The 19,887-nt window shown below is 39.0% G+C and overlaps 2 protein-coding genes across 2 annotated transcripts in view; both read right to left on the reverse strand.

Annotated features, from left to right (window-relative positions):
- On the reverse strand, nucleotides 1–7,959 carry LOC117330121. Its single transcript, XM_033888339.1, has 7 exons — nucleotides 7,833–7,959; nucleotides 4,840–5,047; nucleotides 4,380–4,494; nucleotides 2,881–3,003; nucleotides 2,308–2,390; nucleotides 1,164–1,358; nucleotides 1–142 (listed from the first exon to the last, which is right to left on the reverse strand). Exons 2-7 carry the CDS (start codon nucleotides 4,875–4,877, stop codon nucleotides 1–3), a joined length of 696 nt encoding a protein of 231 aa, XP_033744230.1. The 5' UTR covers nucleotides 4,878–5,047; nucleotides 7,833–7,959.
- LOC117330122 overlaps nucleotides 4,903–19,887 on the reverse strand; it is a 26,979-nt gene continuing 11,994 nt past the window's right edge. The window contains exons 4-9 of the mRNA XM_033888340.1: nucleotides 18,985–19,101; nucleotides 17,667–17,838; nucleotides 8,311–8,489; nucleotides 8,071–8,193; nucleotides 7,833–7,963; nucleotides 4,903–5,047 (exon numbers count right to left, since the gene is read on the reverse strand). Of these exons, the coding sequence (XP_033744231.1) occupies nucleotides 4,903–5,047; nucleotides 7,833–7,963; nucleotides 8,071–8,193; nucleotides 8,311–8,489; nucleotides 17,667–17,838; nucleotides 18,985–19,101 (867 nt within the window). The remainder of the gene's footprint in view (nucleotides 5,048–7,832; nucleotides 7,964–8,070; nucleotides 8,194–8,310; nucleotides 8,490–17,666; nucleotides 17,839–18,984; nucleotides 19,102–19,887) is intronic.

Consider the following 19,887-nt stretch of genomic DNA (forward strand, 5'->3'; position numbering starts at 1 on the left):
TCAACTTACACTTTTTTGTTGGTGTTTGAAATCAACCTCGCAAAAAGTTTCAGTAGTGAAGTTCACTGTGATTGTGATTGTATCTCCTTCTGACAACTCCGCATCCATCATATCTTTCTTGTCAACCTGATTTATATTAAGTCTGAAACATAGAATTACTATTTTTTACAGTCATCATCAACAACAAATCTACAGTCATCATCAACATCAAATCTATCTACAGTCATCATCAACATCAGATCTATCTACAGTCATCATCAACATCAGATCTATCTACAGTCATCATCAACATAAGATCTATCTACAGTCATCATCAACATCAGATCTACAGTCATCATCAACATCAGATCTATCTACAGTCATCATCAACATCAGATCTATCTACAGTCAGTATTAATTCATTAAAAAAAACATAACAAAATATCAATCTTCTGTACAATCAATCAAAGTTCCAGCATAAAATACCATATACTGTATAGTGTGTCAATCGTACCAGTAAGGTGACACCTAAAGGAGTGTCACAGAAAGAATGAAGTGTAGTGAGGGTCGACACCGTACATGGTACAGTATACATGATAGACAGTATGGGATACACATTTAATGGCAAGGGCTATACGGTACCCGATGTAGTATGGTATTTTTGACCCCCCATACCAAAATACCATTATGGTAATATGACCCCCCCCCCCATGGTAAAGTGGCCCTCCCCATATCAAAGTCACTATAACATGATTTTCACATATTGATAAAAAAAAAAGTACACATGTATTTAACAAACTGAAAATAAACATCATTTTCAAATGTCTCTTGTGAGAGTTCTGTGGCAGTTAAAATATAAGTAAATATACTTTTTCTTCAGAAAGTCTACAACTACTAGTAATTTGAATATCAGTTATTTAGATTTTAAGCCTTAACTTTTTAGCTCGATTTGAACAGAAAGGACTGGTCAAAATGATGATTTTGGCATGTTAAACCAGAAATATCTCCAAAACTATATTTTTCCCAGATACTGGACGGACATGTCAGGACCTAGTTTCTATAGAGTTTTAAGGAGGTTCGAAATTTCAGCAAAAGTTTTAAAGCTGTTTTTAAAAAAAACAAATTCCCTCACTTCACTTCATTCTTTATATATAAGTGAACACTGAAGCCTCCTAATAACTTACATGTTTGTTTCAGCATTAAAGATGACGGATTCTTTAACTCCTTTCTGCCAATCTTTTATCTCAGTAACATATCCTGACAAACCACAACAAAATTTCTTTTGTCCTGCTTGAAGAACTTTGAAGCTGAAGACATTGTTTGTCTTTGAAGCAGCATGGTGACTGACAAAGAAGCCTCCATTAGTTGAACTCATTGGACTGAAAAAAAAGTTAGAATTTCATATTGTATTGTTGTTTAATCTTCAATGAAGATAATGTTATAACAAGGGGTAAATATAAAAACAGGAATGTGTCATCTGAACGGAGTCAGCTAGTGACTCCAGAGTTATTCTTAACAAATGTATAACTTTTACACTCAGTAAGCCCATTTAACCCTATCCTGGAGTGTAATAGCTCAGATGGTAGGGTATCAGACGTTCAATCTCAGGTGAAGATCAGAGGTGCGACGTCTAGTCCCTCTTAAGGACAATGATTTGTATGGACCCATACTGCTATGGCTATGTTCTAGGGCAAGACAATTGACCTCATTTGCTGTGGATGGCATTCTACAAGCCTCCTGTATATTGTTCAATGAGGTAGCCACTAGATACTGCAAAGAGGCTTTGCCTCAAAATAATGTCCTTCTTTTCCCCTGGGAGGGAGGGGTGGGGTGGCAGAGACATTAATTGTCAGGTTGTCTGATTCCTGCTCTGCAGAGGTTATTTCAGTTAAGTCTGGGTAAAATCTCTAACATCAGACATCAAGAAACTGATAAAACGATTTTGCAATCTGTTCTCCAACCCCTGGAGAGCTCAGAGCTTTGATCATTTCATCCAAATATTGTCAAAATGCATTCAGCCATTTCCAAGAAGGTAATACAGGTAACTCCCAATGCATGGCTCATGACATTCAAAGACGAATAATGATTTAATTAGTCCACCAAAACACAAGGGACCAATAGGTCTCCTATTGGTTTACCTTTCCAAAGCAGGCATTTCCAATTTTCAAGTTTTGAACCTTTGACAGGTAGGACAACTTAACAAAACTATTTACACTGAGGTTAAAAAGTGTACTGAATGACAAACTGAAAGGTCAAATCGGCTATAAACTTTTTATAATTTACAAAATGAAGACCAATTATAGCACCATAAAGTTAGAGATACCATACCTAAGGATTCCATCGTCATCCAAAGCACAGTAATTCATAAAACCTCGCTCAATCTGTTTGTTCTCATACTTCTTCACAAATGTCTGGAACACAGAATTTAAATGTGATTTAATATTCATCAAACAGAAAAAACATTTCAAAGGAATTTTTATCCAAAATGAAAATAATATATATATATAATTGAGAAGAAGTCATTTATATATTTTGATACATTATAACCCTATGACCTTGAGAGAAGATCACGATAATTTGCTTAAGTAGTCTAGGTATCTCTTTATCCAGGTACACAACTAACGCAGTAGTATTTGACCTTCAATGGAGTTGAGACATGTATACAAAGAATCATTGTAAATCAGATAGATTTCATGAATACTTTATTTCATGAATTTACCTTTTCAGACATATTGGCAAATACATGATTTTGCAAACGCTGATTTAGAAATGACTTAAAAATTTGCTAATGATACGATATAAGGTACAGACTCTGAGAGTTTTGTTTACTCTCTAGGGAGCTATATGTAAATGGTTACCACATCGACCTATAACAATGCAGTACTTTATTACTGTACTTACCTCGGGTTCCTCCACCATATGACTGAGGGAAATTTTAATAACACCTCCTTCACCAAGGGCTGCAACCAGGGGGTACATCGTCGACTTTGCATGGGCATTTTTGTTTAGAAGGTCACCTTTGTGCTGAAATGAAATAGAATATTCTCAGTATAAAACTATGGCATAACCAGATTATCGAGATATGGTGGCCATCTTGAATATGTCACAAGTCATATATTGGTAAAGCTCAAACCATCTGTTAAATATACACAACACAGAGACATTTCTGTCTTATCTAATCATGAGAAGTAGCATTAATACATTTTTATTAGAGCTGTGTTATGATCGCAAAGTGGGTAGCAATACGTATTGCGATATATGAGAAGCTGATGACCTAACAGATATCTTATATTACATCTTACAGTAGTCATGTTTTGTTTGTGATATTTCCGGAATATTACAGTCCCACAAAGCGTTCTTGAATTTAGATAACAGGCAGCTTTATAAGCCGCTAGAATGGCCTTGTCAGCCATGTTGTTTACTACAAAACGTAAGCTAACGTTGGCCAAGGGAGATAACTACACATTTTCAAGTATCGTGATACAAATCAAGGATAGACGATGCATCGATGCACCACTCTGCGATCCAATACATTGATGCATCGGAACCGTTACACCACTAATTTTTATGAAAGACTAACTAGCTGCCATCTTGCCACAGGTTCTAATTTAGGGAAGGAGCACCTACATGCCAAACATACAATGTCAAGTATAAATTCTTTAGTAAAAATTCCCCCTTGATATAAGTTTCAAATCTGTTCAAAAAAGTATCCACAGTAACATGTTTATATGATCAGGGTGAATACTGATCAGGACAACCAAATTCATGGCTTTAAATTAACAATGTATGATGAAAAGAATCATCACTGAAATTGTAAAAAGTGTGAAACTTTTTATAATTTCAGTGATGATTCTTTCAGTCTGAGCCATGAAACACAAACTACAAGTAGTGTATTCACAGAGCCCAGATTTAAACAAAGAGGATAGGATTCTTTTTCCAATTTGGAGTAAAATCACATTTCTCCAGATTAATGCTCCTGTGTAATTACATTTATGAACCACTCATTTCCATATTTTCAAGAGCAAGGATTTAGGGCTTTTTAAGGCTCACTTGTTCCTTCACCGACACTTTCTGCCAAGTGAGATTTGATATATTACTTCACTTCTAATTCAAATCTCAAGATTTCAAGATTTTATTATTCACTCAGACACAAAATGTGTGACAAGAGGTCATGCATATAACATAGTTTATATAAATGACAGGCAATGTCATATACAAATATCGGTGGTACATGATGATATACAAAAAGTTATCATATTCTAATTGCATCCAGCACTCACAGAAAGCATTTGATCAGTAGAAGTTATTTATATTCGTTATACATGTAACTTCAGTTATGATCCCAATCCTACTTTTCTATATCTTATCTTTTGATACTTATTGAATGATGTAATACTTACCCTCTTTCCATCAATGGTGGTGTAGAATTTGTACTTATTGTGAGAAGGAATGTATTCCGAGTCCCATTCTCCTTCGATACCAAATCCATATATCTTATTGGCATCAGTTTCAAAGCTACAAATCCAATGAATTATTATAATAATTAATTTAAAAGTAAGATGTATGATTAAATTGCTTATGTATTCCTTTCATCCCAACATTCAAACATGTATTTGAACTTGACAGTTTACATTTCTAACTGACCTCCAATATTCAAATCAAGGCCATACCTGTACAGAAAGTCATTTTTGCTGTGACTCTCTCCTTCGAAACTCTTTTCTGAGTTCTCAAACAAATATTTTCCCATCTGGTTTTAATTTTATCATCAGCCGTAACTACTTCTACGTCACATACAATTACATAATTAAGTGATGTATACATACAGATACCAACTTTATTGAGTATAAATGCTGAACTTACCTTTCTACCTCTCCTCCAACATCCACATCAGTTCCCATAGGATCATGCTTATGGCAGATAACATCAAAGATACAGCCAAGCAAGGACACCAACTTTCTCTCCAGACCCACTGTCAGCAGCCAGGCACTTTACCTCGTAGTACGGGTGTGAGCGGGTCAACATTTGATGGGAGTAATAACAACCAATCACTTCTCCCTTACCATAATTCCTATTTGAAAGAAACAATGAAATTCTATTGTAATAACATCCTATAAACAGCCAAGGTCATTTAAGGACGTGCCAGGTTTTGGAGGTGGAGGAAAGCTGGAGTACCCTGAGAAAAACCACTGACATACGGTCAGTACCAGGCAACTGCTCCACTTGTGTTTTGAACTCATGACCCAGAGGTGGAGGGCTAGTGATAGACAACTATATATATTGTTACTTCTCACACCAAGAGCAGACCGTCATGAGTGAAAATGGTGAAATGTATTTGGTATTACTGAAGACACTGTTAGTTATCCTGTGTTTATTTCACAACAATTGTAAACAAGTTATATCAACTTATATAAATCACACTTGTTGGCCCGAATTGAAGTGCACGAGGGGTTTTACTGTGGGAGAAAACCTGATCACCCAGAGAAATCCCAAGTGGTCGGACAGGTGACTGCTAACCTTTCACACCTCATCAGGGCAATCAAACTGCAGTCACCTAGGTGAAAGGTAAGTGTGTAACCGCTGTTGACCCGACCTCTACTTCCAAGAGGTAAAGTCTCCATAATAGTAGAATGAAGCTGATAGTAATACACAAGGGGCCTGAATGATGTTTTCAGGGTAAATTAGTAACAAGGGCCCAATGGGCCCAAATCGCTCACCTGCAATGCAGTGATCTTTTCATATATGGATCCTGCAGTTATTTGAAAGCATGCTACAGGACCAATATAATGTCTCTCTGCACTTTGGCTTTTCACTAAAAGTCATTTAAAGATTTAAGCATACTTGATCTATGTGACCTTGAATGTGAGTCAGGGTCATTCATTTGAACAAACTTGGTAGCCCTTTACCCCAGCATGCTACAGACCCAATATTAACTCCATGGGACTCTTGGTTATTGAGAAGAAGTTGTTTAAAGATTTTAGCCTTTTTGACTCCTGTGACCTTGAATGAAGATCAAGGTCATTCATTTACACAAACTTGAGAGCCCTTCACCCCAGCATGCTACAGGCCAAATATTAGGTCTCTGGGACTGTTGGTTATTGAGAAGAAATCATTTAAAATGTTTAGCCTTTATGACTCCTGTGACCTTGAATGAAGGTCAAGGTCATTCATTTGAACAAATTTGGTAGCCCTTTACTGCAGCATGCTACAGACCCAATATCAACTCCCTGGGACTGTTGGTTATTGAGAAGAAGTTGTTTAAAGATTTTAGCCTTTTTGACCGCTATGACCTTGAATGAAGGTCAAGGTCATTCATTTGAACAAACTTGGTAGCCCTTTACCCCAGCATGCTACAGGCCCAATATCAACTCCTTTGGCCTGTTGGTTATTGAGAAGAAGTTGTTTAAAGATTTTAGCCTTTTTGACTCCTGTGACCTTGAATGAAGATCAAGGTCATTCATTTACACAAACTTGAGAGCCCTTCACCCCAGCATGCTACAGGCCAAATATTAGGTCTCTGGGACTGTTGGTTATTGAGAAGAAATCATTTAAAATGTTTAGCCTTTATGACTCCTGTGACCTTGAATGAAGGTCAAGGTCATTCATTTGAACAAATTTGGTAGCCCTTTACTGCAGCATGCTACAGACCCAATATCAACTCCCTGGGACTGTTGGTTATTGAGAAGAAGTCGTTTAAAGATTTTAGCCTTTTTGACTCCTGTGACCTTGAATGAAGGTAAAGGTCATTCATTTGAACAAACTTTGGAGCCCTTCACCCCAGCATGCTACAGGCCCAATATTAACTCCATGGGACTCTTGGTTATTGAGAAGAAGTCGTTTAAAGATTTTAGCCTTTTTGACTCCTGTGACCTTGTATGAAGGTAAAGGTCATTCATTTGAACAAACTTGGTAGCCCTTCACCCCAGCATGCTACAGACCCAATATCAAGTCCCTGGGTCTTTTTGCTATTTAGAAGAAGTCGTTTAAATTTTTTTTAGCATATTTGACCCCTGTGACCTTGAATGAAAGTCAAGGTCATTCATTTGAACAAACTTAGTAGCCCTTCACCCCAGCATGCTACAGACCCAATATCGACTCCCTGGGACTCTTGGTTATTGAGAAGAAGTCGTTTAAAGATTTTAGCCTTTTTGACCCCTGTGACCTTGAATGAAGGTCAACGTTATTCATTTGAACAAACTTGGTAGCCCTTCACCCCAGCATGCTACAAGCCCAATATTAGGTCTCTGGGCCTTTTGGTTATTGAGAAGATGTTGCTTGAATGGAAAAGTTGACGCCGGACGGCCGGACGGACGACGGACGCCGCGCCACGGCATAAGCTCACTTGCCCTTCGGGCAGGTGAGCTAACAAGTCTACAACCACACGATCACACTGAAAAAGTACTGGCACTAAAACTCCCAAATCAATCAATTTGAATATTATTTTAAATTGACATTTTAGACCATTGACTAATAGCGGTCAAATGTCATATTGGATTTTTAAAACAGCTGCAAAATGGCAATAATGGTCTGAGCTATGCCCTTGTCATTTTCATTTTCAGTAGAATATGTTTATCTTTTAATAAGTATAAAAGATATTTCTATTTTTCTATTAATGGAAATGCTTGTTACAAAAAAAATATGAATTATTAATCTATACTGGGTTTATGTAAGACTGATCTCTACTATTTTCTTTTCCTCTTAATCATTTGAAAGTAAATCATGGATTAATTTGTTACACGGACAACTGACCACAGATCTGCTGATGTTAGGCTAAAATGTCAACAAATATAATATCAGCAGGAATCTTGTTCATGCGCCCCCTCCAGATTATAACAGGGTTATTATTATCTAAGTACCTGAGTGTATTTCCAACCCTGATCTGGTTACAGGAAGCATACACATCCATAAACGGTGTGTAGTCTACCTCCACCTCCTCCGTTACCTCCACATCAAAAGACAGCTCCGGCCATTTGGGGTTGATTGACTCCTACAAAAATAAACACAAGGTAAATATTTTTATTGTACCTTCATGAAATTTTGCATCAACAGGAGTCATGTTCTAGATAACATACATATAAAGTTGTAGGTACTCGCCTTACACACAACCCGTGATATGGTATCCATCACATGATTTTTAATGTCTTTTACTTCCGCTGTCGAGTCATATGGAATTATAACTTGCACTGGATTCTTTCCAACCATGACGTCAAAAAGAGGCTGAAATAATCACAAAATATAGCTTGTAATTCAAATAAATATGATTTTCAAAAACATCACTAAAATTTCACTATATTCAGTTTATGATTAGATTGTGTGACGTTGGAGACAACCTACATTGTCCGGTGTCATCTCTGTGAGAGCTACGTCCAGTCTGCCCATCTTACAAGATTTGGTATGGTGGACAGGCTCTCTATTCACTGTGGACTGAGACTTGATGTAGGTGGCGACACTGGTCCTAATACAGGGTTGGGGTACCACCATCACATGACCTCGTTCATATTCCTTCATGCTACCTGTTCTCAACAAGAAGTTATAAAACAAGATTTACTCCTAATCCAAACATATCACATGGCCTCACTCATACACTAATCCAAACAGATCATGTGACCACACTCATACACTAATCCAAACAGATCACATGACCTCACCCATACACTAATCCAAACAGATCACATGACCACACTCATACACTAATCCAAACAGATCACATGACCTCAGTCATACACTAATCCAAACAGATCACATGACCTCACTCATACACTAATCCAAACAGATCACATGACCTCACTCATACACTAATCCAAACAGATCACATGGCCTCACTCATACACTAATCCAAACAGATCACATGACCTCACTCATACACTAATCCAAACAGATCACATGACCTCACCCATACACTAATCCAAACAGATCACATGACCTCACCCATACACTAATCCAAACAGATTACATGACCTCACTCATACACTAATCCAAATAGATCACATGACCTCACCCATACACTAATCCTAACAGATCATGTGACCTCACTCATACACAAATCCAAACAGATCACATGACCTCACCCATACACTAATCCAAACAGATCACATGGCCTCACTCATACACTAATCCTAACAGATCATGTGACCACACTCATACACTAATCCAAACAGATCACATGACCTCACCCATACACTAATCCAAACAGATCACATGACCTCACTCATACACTAATCCAAACAGATCATGTGACCACACTCATACACTAATCCAAACAGATCACATGACCTCACCCATACACTAATCCAAACAGATCACATGACCTCACCCATACACTAATCCAAACAGATCACATGACCTCACTCATACACTAATCCAAACAGATCATGTGACCACACTCATACACCAATCCAAACAGATCACATGACCTCACCCATACACTAATCCAAACTGATCACATGACCTCACTCATACACTAATCCAAACAGATCACATGACCTCACTCATACACTAATCCAAACAGATCACATGACCTCACTCATACACTAATCCAAACAGATCACATGGCCTCACTCATACATTAATCCAAACAGATCACATGGCCTCACTCATACACTAATCCAAACAGATCACATGACCTCACTCATACACTAATCCAAACAAATCACATGGCCTCACTCATCCACTAATCCAAACATATCACATGGCCTCACTCATACATTAATCCAAACAGATCACATGGCCTACTAATCCAAACAGATCACATGACCTAACTCATACACTAATCCAAACAAATCACATGGCCTCACTCATCCACTAATCCAAACATATCACATGGCCTCACTCATACATTAATCCAAACAGATCACATGGCCTACTAATCCAAACAGATCATATGACCTCACTCATACACTAATCCAAACAGATCACATGGCCTCACTCATACACTAATCCAAACAGATCATGTGACCACACTCATACACTAATCCAAACAGATCACATGACCTCACCCATACACTAATCCAAACAGATCACATGACCACACTCATACACTAATCCAAACAGATCACATGACCTCAGTCATACACTAATCCAAACAGATCACATGACCTCACTCATACACTAATCCAAACAGATCACATGACCTCACTCATACACTAATCCAAACAGATCACATGGCCTCACTCATACACTAATCCAAACAGATCACATGACCTCACTCATACACTAATCCAAACAGATCACATGACCTCACCCATACACTAATCCAAACAGATCACATGACCTCACCCATACACTAATCCAAACAGATTACATGACCTCACTCATACACTAATCCAAACAGATCACATGACCTCACCCATACACTAATCCTAACAGATCATGTGACCTCACTCATACACAAATCCAAACAGATCACATGACCTCACCCATACACTAATCCAAACAGATCACATGGCCTCACTCATACACTAATCCTAACAGATCATGTGACCACACTCATACACTAATCCAAACAGATCACATGACCTCACCCATACACTAATCCAAACAGATCACATGACCTCACTCATACACTAATCCAAACAGATCATGTGACCACACTCATACACTAATCCAAACAGATCACATGACCTCACCCATACACTAATCCAAACAGATCACATGACCTCACCCATACACTAATCCAAACAGATCACATGACCTCACTCATACACTAATCCAAACAGATCATGTGACCACACTCATACACCAATCCAAACAGATCACATGACCTCACCCATACACTAATCCAAACTGATCACATGACCTCACTCATACACTAATCCAAACAGATCACATGACCTCACTCATACACTAATCCAAACAGATCACATGACCTCACTCATACACTAATCCAAACAGATCACATGGCCTCACTCATACACTAATCCAAACAGATCACATGGCCTCACTCATACACTAATCCAAACAGATCACATGACCTCACTCATACACTAATCCAAACAAATCACATGGCCTCACTCATCCACTAATCCAAACATATCACATGGCCTCACTCATACATTAATCCAAACAGATCACATGGCCTACTAATCCAAACAGATCACATGACCTAACTCATACACTAATCCAAACAAATCACATGGCCTCACTCATCCACTAATCCAAACATATCACATGGCCTCACTCATACATTAATCCAAACAGATCACATGGCCTACTAATCCAAACAGATCATATGACCTCACTCATACACTAATCCAAACAGATCACATGGCCTCACTCATACACTAATCCAAACAGATCACATGACCTCACTCATCCACTAATCCAAACAGATCACATGACCTCACCCATATACTAATCCAAACAGATCATGTGACCACACTCATACACTAATCCAAACAGATCACATGACCTCACTCATACACTAATCCAAACAGATCGCATGACCTCACTCATACACTAATCCAAACAGATCACATGACTTCACTCATACACTAATCCAAACAGATCATGTGACCACACTCATACACTAATCCAAACAGATCATGTGACCACACTCATACACTAATCCAAACAGATCACATGGCCTCACTCATACACTAATCCAAACAGATCACATGACCTCACTCATACACTAATCCAAACAGATCACATGACCTCACTCATACACTAATCCAAACAGATCACATGACCTCACTCATACACTAATCCAAACAGATCACATGGCCTCACTCATACATTAATCCAAACAGATCACATGGCCTCACTCATACACTAATCCAAACAGATCACATGACCTCACTCATACACTAATCCAAACAAATCACATGGCCTCACCCATACACTAATCCTAACAGATCATGTGACCTCACTCATACACAAATCCAAACAAATCACATGGCCTCACTCATCCACTAATCCAAACATATCACATGGCCTCACTCATACATTAATCCAAACAGATCACATGGCCTACTAATCCAAACAGATCATATGACCTCACTCATACACTAATCCAAACAGATCACATGGCCTCACTCATACACTAATCCAAACAGATCATGTGACCACACTCATACACTAATCCAAACAGATCACATGACCTCACCCATACACTAATCCAAACAGATCACATGACCACACTCATACACTAATCCAAACAGATCACATGACCTCAGTCATACACTAATCCAACAGATCACATGACCTCACTCATACACTAATCCAAACAGATCACATGACCTCACTCATACACTAATCCAAACAGATCACATGGCCTCACTCATACACTAATCCAAACAGATCACATGACCTCACTCATACACTAATCCAAACAGATCACATGACCTCACCCATACACTAATCCAAACAGATCACATGACCTCACCCATACACTAATCCAAACAGATCACATGACCTCACTCATACACTAATCCAAACAGATCACATGACCTCACCCATACACTAATCCTAACAGATCATGTGACCTCACTCATACACTAATCCAAACAGATCACATGACCTCACCCATACACTAATCGATCACATGGCCTCACTCATACACTAATCCTAACAGATCATGTGACCACACTCATACACTAATCCAAACAGATCACATGACCTCACCCATACACTAATCCAAACAGATCACATGACCTCACTCATACACTAATCCAAACAGATCATGTGACCACACTCATACACTAATCCAAACAGATCACATGACCTCACCCATACACTAATCCAAACAGATCACATGACCTCACCCATACACTAATCCAAACAGATCACATGACCTCACTCATACACTAATCCAAACAGATCATGTGACCACACTCATACACCAATCCAAACAGATCACATGACCTCACCCATACACTAATCCAAACTGATCACATGACCTCACTCATACACTAATCCAAACAGATCACATGACCTCACTCATACACTAATCCAAACAGATCACATGACCTCACTCATACACTAATCCAAACAGATCACATGGCCTCACTCATACATTAATCCAAACAGATCACATGGCCTCACTCATACACTAATCCAAACAGATCACATGACCTCACTCATACACTAATCCAAACAAATCACATGGCCTCACTCATCCACTAATCCAAACATATCACATGGCCTCACTCATACATTAATCCAAACAGATCACATGGCCTACTAATCCAAACAGATCACATGACCTAACTCATACACTAATCCAAACAAATCACATGGCCTCACTCATCCACTAATCCAAACATATCACATGGCCTCACTCATACATTAATCCAAACAGATCACATGGCCTACTAATCCAAACAGATCATATGACCTCACTCATACACTAATCCAAACAGATCACATGGCCTCACTCATACACTTATCCAAACAGATCACATGACCTCACTCATCCACTAATCCAAACAGATCACATGACCTCACCCATATACTAATCCAAACAGATCATGTGACCACACTCATACACTAATCCAAACAGATCACATGACCTCACTCATACACTAATCCAAACAGATCGCATGACCTCACTCATACACTAATCCAAACAGATCACATGACTTCACTCATACACTAATCCAAACAGATCATGTGACCACACTCATACACTAATCCAAACAGATCAGGTGACCACACTCATACACTAATCCAAACAGATCACATGGCCTCACTCATACACTAATCCAAACAGATCACATGACCTCACTCATACACTAATCCAAACAGATCACATGACCTCACTCATACACTAATCCAAACAGATCACATGACCTCACTCATACACTAATCCAAACAGATCACATGGCCTCACTCATACATTAATCCAAACAGATCACATGGCCTCACTCATACACTAATCCAAACAGATCACATGACCTCACTCATACACTAATCCAAACAAATCACATGGCCTCACTCATCCACTAATCCAAACATATCACATGGCCTCACTCATACATTAATCCAAACAGATCACATGGCCTACTAATCCAAACAGATCACATGACCTAACTCATACACTAATCCAAACAGATCATATGACCTCATTCATACACTAATCCAAACAGATCACATGGCCTCACTCATACACTAATCCAAACAGATCACATGACCTCACTCATACACTAATCCAAACAGATCACATGACCTCACCCATATACTAATCCAAACAGATCATGTGACCACACTCATACACTAATCCAAACAGATCACATGACCTCACTCATACACTAATCCAAACAGATCACATGACCTCACTCATACACTAATCCAAACAGATCACATGACTTCACTCATACACTAATCCAAACAGATCATGTGACCACACTCATACACTAATCCAAACAGATCATGTGACCACACTCATACACTAATCCAAACAGATCACATGGCCTCACTCATACACTAATCCAAACAGATCACATGACCTCACTCATACACTAATCCAAACAGATCACATGACCTCACTCATACACTAATCCAAACAGATCACATGACCACACTCATACACTAATCCAAACAGATCACATGGCCTCACTCATACACTAATCCAAACAGATCACATGACCTCACCCATACACTAATTCTAACAGATCATGTGACCTCACTCATACACTAATCCAAACAGATCACATGACCACACTCATACACTAATCCAAACAGTTCACATGACCTCACTCATACACTAATCCAAACAGATCACATGACCTCACTCATACACTAATCCAAACAGATCACATGACCTCACCCATACATTAATCCAAACAGATCACATGACCTCAGTCATACACTAATCCAAACAGATCACATGACCTCACTCATACACTAATCCAAACAGAACACATGACCTCACTCATACACTAATCCAAACAGATCACATGGCCTCACTCATCCACTAATCCAAACAGATCACATGACCTCACCCATACACTAATCCAAACAGATCACATGGCCTCACTCATACACTAATCCAAACAGATCACATGACCTCACTCATACATTAATCCAAACAGATCACATGGCCTCACTCATACATTAATCCAAACAGATCACATGGCCTCACTCATACACTAATCCAAACAGATCACATGACCTCACTCATACATTAATCCAAACAGATCACATGACCTCACTCATACATTAATCCAAACAGATCACATGGCCTCACTCATCCACTAATCCAAACATATCACATGGCCTCACTCATACACTAATCCAAACAGATCACATGACCTCACTCATACACTAATCCAAACAGATCACATGACCTCACTCATACACTAATCCAAACAGATCACATGACCTCACTCATACACTAATCCAAACAGATCACATGACCTCACTCATACACTAATCCAAACAGATCACATGACCTCACTCATACACTAATCCAAACAGATCACATGACCTCACTCATACACTAATCCAAACAGATCACATGACCTCACTCATACACTAATCCAAACAGATCACATGACCTCACTCATACACTAATCCAAACAGATCAATGACCTCACTCATACACTAATCCAAACAGATCACATGACCTCACTCATACACTAATCCAAACAGATCACATGACCTCACTCATACACTAATCCAAACAGATCACATGACCTCACTCATACACTAATCCAAACAGATCACATGACCTCACTCATACACTAATCCAAACAGATCACATGACCTCACTCATACACTAATCCAAACAGATCACATGACCTCACTCATACACTAATCCAAACAGATCACATGACCTCACTCATACACTAATCAATACAGATCACATGACCACACTCATACACTAATCCAAACAGATCACATGACCTCACTCATACACTAATCCAAACAGATCACATGACCTCACTCATACACTAATCCAAACAGATCACATGACCTCACTCATACACTAATCCAAACAGATCACATGACTTCACTCATACACTAATCCAAACAGATCATGTGACCACACTCATACACTAATCCAAACAGATCCATGGACCTCACTACATACACTAATCCAAACAGATCACATGGCCTCACTCATACACTAATCCAAACAGATCACATGACCTCACTCATACACTAATCCAAACAGATCACATGACCTCACTCATACACTAATCCAAACAGATCACATGACCTCACTCATACACTAATCCAAACAGATCCACATGGCCTCACTCATACACTAATCCAAACAGATCACATGGCCTCACTCATACACTAATCCAAACAGATCACATGACCTCACTCATACACTAATCCAAACAAATCACATGGCCTCACTCATCCACTAATCCAAACATATCACATGGCCTCACTCATACATTATCCAAAACAGATCACATGCCTACTAACTCCAAACAGATCACATGACTCACTCATACACTAATCCAAACAAATCACATGGCCTCACTCATCCACTAAATCCAAACATATCACATGGCCTCACTCATACATTAATCCAAACAGATCACATGGGCCCTCACTCATACCACTAATTCCAAACAGATACACATGGCCTACTAATCCAAACAGATCACATGGCCTCACTCATAACATAATCCAACATATCACATGGCCTCACTCATACACTAATCCAAAACGATCACCATGGCCTACTAATCCAAACAAATCACATGGCCCTCATCATCCACTAATCCAAACATATCACATGGCCTCACTCATACATTAATCCAAACAGATCACATGGCCTACTAACTCCAAACAGATCATAGTGACCTACACTTCATACACTAATCCAAACAGATCACATGGCCTCACTCATACACTAATCCAAACAGATCACATGACCTCACTCATCCACTAATCCAAACAGATCACATGACCTCACTCATACACTAATCCAAACAGATCACATGGCCTCACTCATACACTAATCCAAACAGATCACATGACCTCACCCATACACTAATCCTAACAGATCATGTGACCTCACTCATACACTAATCCAAACAGATCACATGACCACACTCATACACTTATCCAAACAGTTCACATGACCTCACTCATACACTAATCCAAACAGATCACATGACCTCACTCATACACTAATCCAAACAGATCACATGACCTCACCCATACATTAATCCAAACAGATCACATGACCTCAGTCATACACTAATCCAAACAGATCACATGACCTCACTCATACACTAATCCAAACAGAATCACATGACCTCACTCATACACTAATCCAAACATATCACATGACCTCACTCATACACTAATCCAAACAGATCACATGACCTCACTCATACACTAATCCAAACAGATCACATGACCTCACTCATACACTAATCCAATACAGATCACATGACCTCACTCATACACTAATCAATACAGATCACATGACCTCACTCATACACTAATCCAAACAGATCACATGACCTCACTCTTACACTAATCAATACAGATCACATGACCTCACTCATACACTAATCCAAACATATCACATGACCTCACCCATACACTAATCCAAACAGATCACATGGCCTCACTCATACACTAATCCAAACAGATCACATGACCTCACTCTTACACTAATCAATACAGATCACATGACCTCACTCATACACTAATCAATACAGATCACATGACCTCACTTTTGTGTTCCACAACCCTGTGGACCAAGCCACAGTGTTACATACCTTGCTGTGTCTCAATGATGGGGCAGGCGTCAGTCTTTACAACCTTTCCCTTGATTTGTTTCAGGTATTGTACATTTGTGCCACTGGCATCAATGGTACATGTCTCAGGAGTAATCTCACACAACAAAGCCAAGGCATGGTCTGTCAGTAGAGAGCAGCCACTTACATTTATCTACAATAGAAGACAATACATGGTGAGGTTTTGTGTACATGTACTATATTTGCTACACTGGCTAATACTGTATTGGGGTGGGTCTGGTTACCATGGTTAATGCTGTATTGGGGTGGGGTTGGTTACCATGGTTAATGCTGTATTGAGGTGGGGCTCATTACCATGGTTAATACTGTATTGGGGTGGGGCTGGTAACCAACGCTAATGCTGTATTGCGGTGGGACTGGTAACCATGGTTAATGGTGTATTGTGGTGGGGCTGGTTACCATGGTTAATGCTGTATTGGGGTGGGGCTGGTTACCATGGTTAATACTGTATTGGGGTGGGACTGGTTACCATGGCTAATACTGTATTGGGGTGGGGCTGGTTACCATGGTAAATACTGTATTGGGGTGGGGCTGGTTACCATGGTTAATGCTGTATTGGGGTCATGGGGCTAGTTACCATGGTTACTGTGTTATTTTGGGGTCACAGGGCTGGTTACCATGGTTAATGCTGTATCGGGGTGGGACTGGCTACCATGGTTACTGTGTTATTTTGGGGTCACAGGGCTGGTTACCATGGTTAATGCTGTATCGGGGTGGGGCTGGTTACCATGGTTACTGTGTTATTTTGGGGTCACAGGGCTGGTTACCATGGTTAATGCTGTATCGGGGTGGGACTGGCTACCATGGTTACTGTGTTATTTTGGGGTCACAGGGCTGGTTACCATGGTTAATGCTGTATCGGGGTGGGGCTGGTTACCATGGTTACTGTGTTATATTGGGGCAGGGTTGGTAACCATGGTTACTGTGTTATATTGGGGCAGGGTTGGTAACCATGGTTACTGTGTTATATTGGGGCAGGGTTGGTAACCATGGTTACTGTGTTATATTGGGGCAGGGTTGGTAACCATGGTTACTGTGTTATATTTGGGCAGGGTTGGTAACCATGGTTACTGTGTTATATTGGGGCAGGGTTGGTAACCATGGTTACTGTGTTATATTTGGGCAGGGTTGGTTACCATGGTTACTGTGTTATATTGGGGCAGGGCTGGTTACCATGGTTATTGAGTTATATTGGGGCAGGGTTGGTTACCATGGTTACTGTGTTATATTGGGGCAGGGTTGGTTACCATGGTTACTGTGTTGGGGCAGGGATAACTACCTTGTTTAGTGTGGCAATGGAATGTTGTTTGAGGATGTCCACCAGCCATTTGATTCCTCGGTCTGTTAGGAGTGGACATCCACTTAAATCCACATCTGATATGTTTTTCACAGGAGCCTGTAACAAGTAAAAATAACATTATATACAGCAGTATAATGAAAAGCTCTTATTCACGAAATATTATATATACATTGATATTGCTCCATGTTGGAAACTACTGAGTATAAACACCATTATTCTAGGTGTTCATAGTTCAACAGGAAAAGTGTTTAAAGTTTATCAGGAAAAGTGTTTATAGTTTATCAGGAAAAGTGTTTATAGTTTATCAGGAAAAGTGTTTAAAGTTTATCAGGAAAAGTGTTTATAGTTTATCAGGAAAAGTGTTTATAGTTTATCAGGAAAAGTGTTTATAGTTTATCAGGAAAAGTGTTTAAAGTTTATCAGGAAAAGTGTTTATAGTTTATCAGGAAGAGTGTTTAAAGTTTATCAGGAAGTGTTTAAAGTTTATCAGGAAGTGTTTAAAGTTTATCAGGAAGTGTTTAAAGTTTATCAGGAAAAGTGTTTATAGTTTATCAGGAAAAGTGTTTATAGTTTATCAGGAAAAGTGTTTATAGTTTATCAGGAAAAGTGTTTATAGTTTATCAGGAAGTGTTTAAAGTTTATCAGGAAAAGTGTTTATAGTTTATCAGGAAAAGTGTTTATAGTTTATCAGGAAAAGTGTTTAAAGTTTATCAGGAAGTGTTTAAAGTTTATCAGGAAAAGTGTTTATAGTTTATCAGGAAAAGTGTTTATAGTTTATCAGGAAAAGTCTCTTTAAACCTTTCAATTAATTTGACACCTGTATACAGACTCAATAACATATAAAGTCATTTCAGTAATGTAATGGCCACAATTCGTACAGTT

The sequence above is a fragment of the Pecten maximus genome, chromosome 6, assembly GCF_902652985.1.
Source record: "Pecten maximus chromosome 6, xPecMax1.1, whole genome shotgun sequence".
Classification (NCBI taxonomy): Eukaryota; Metazoa; Mollusca; class Bivalvia; order Pectinida; family Pectinidae; genus Pecten; species Pecten maximus.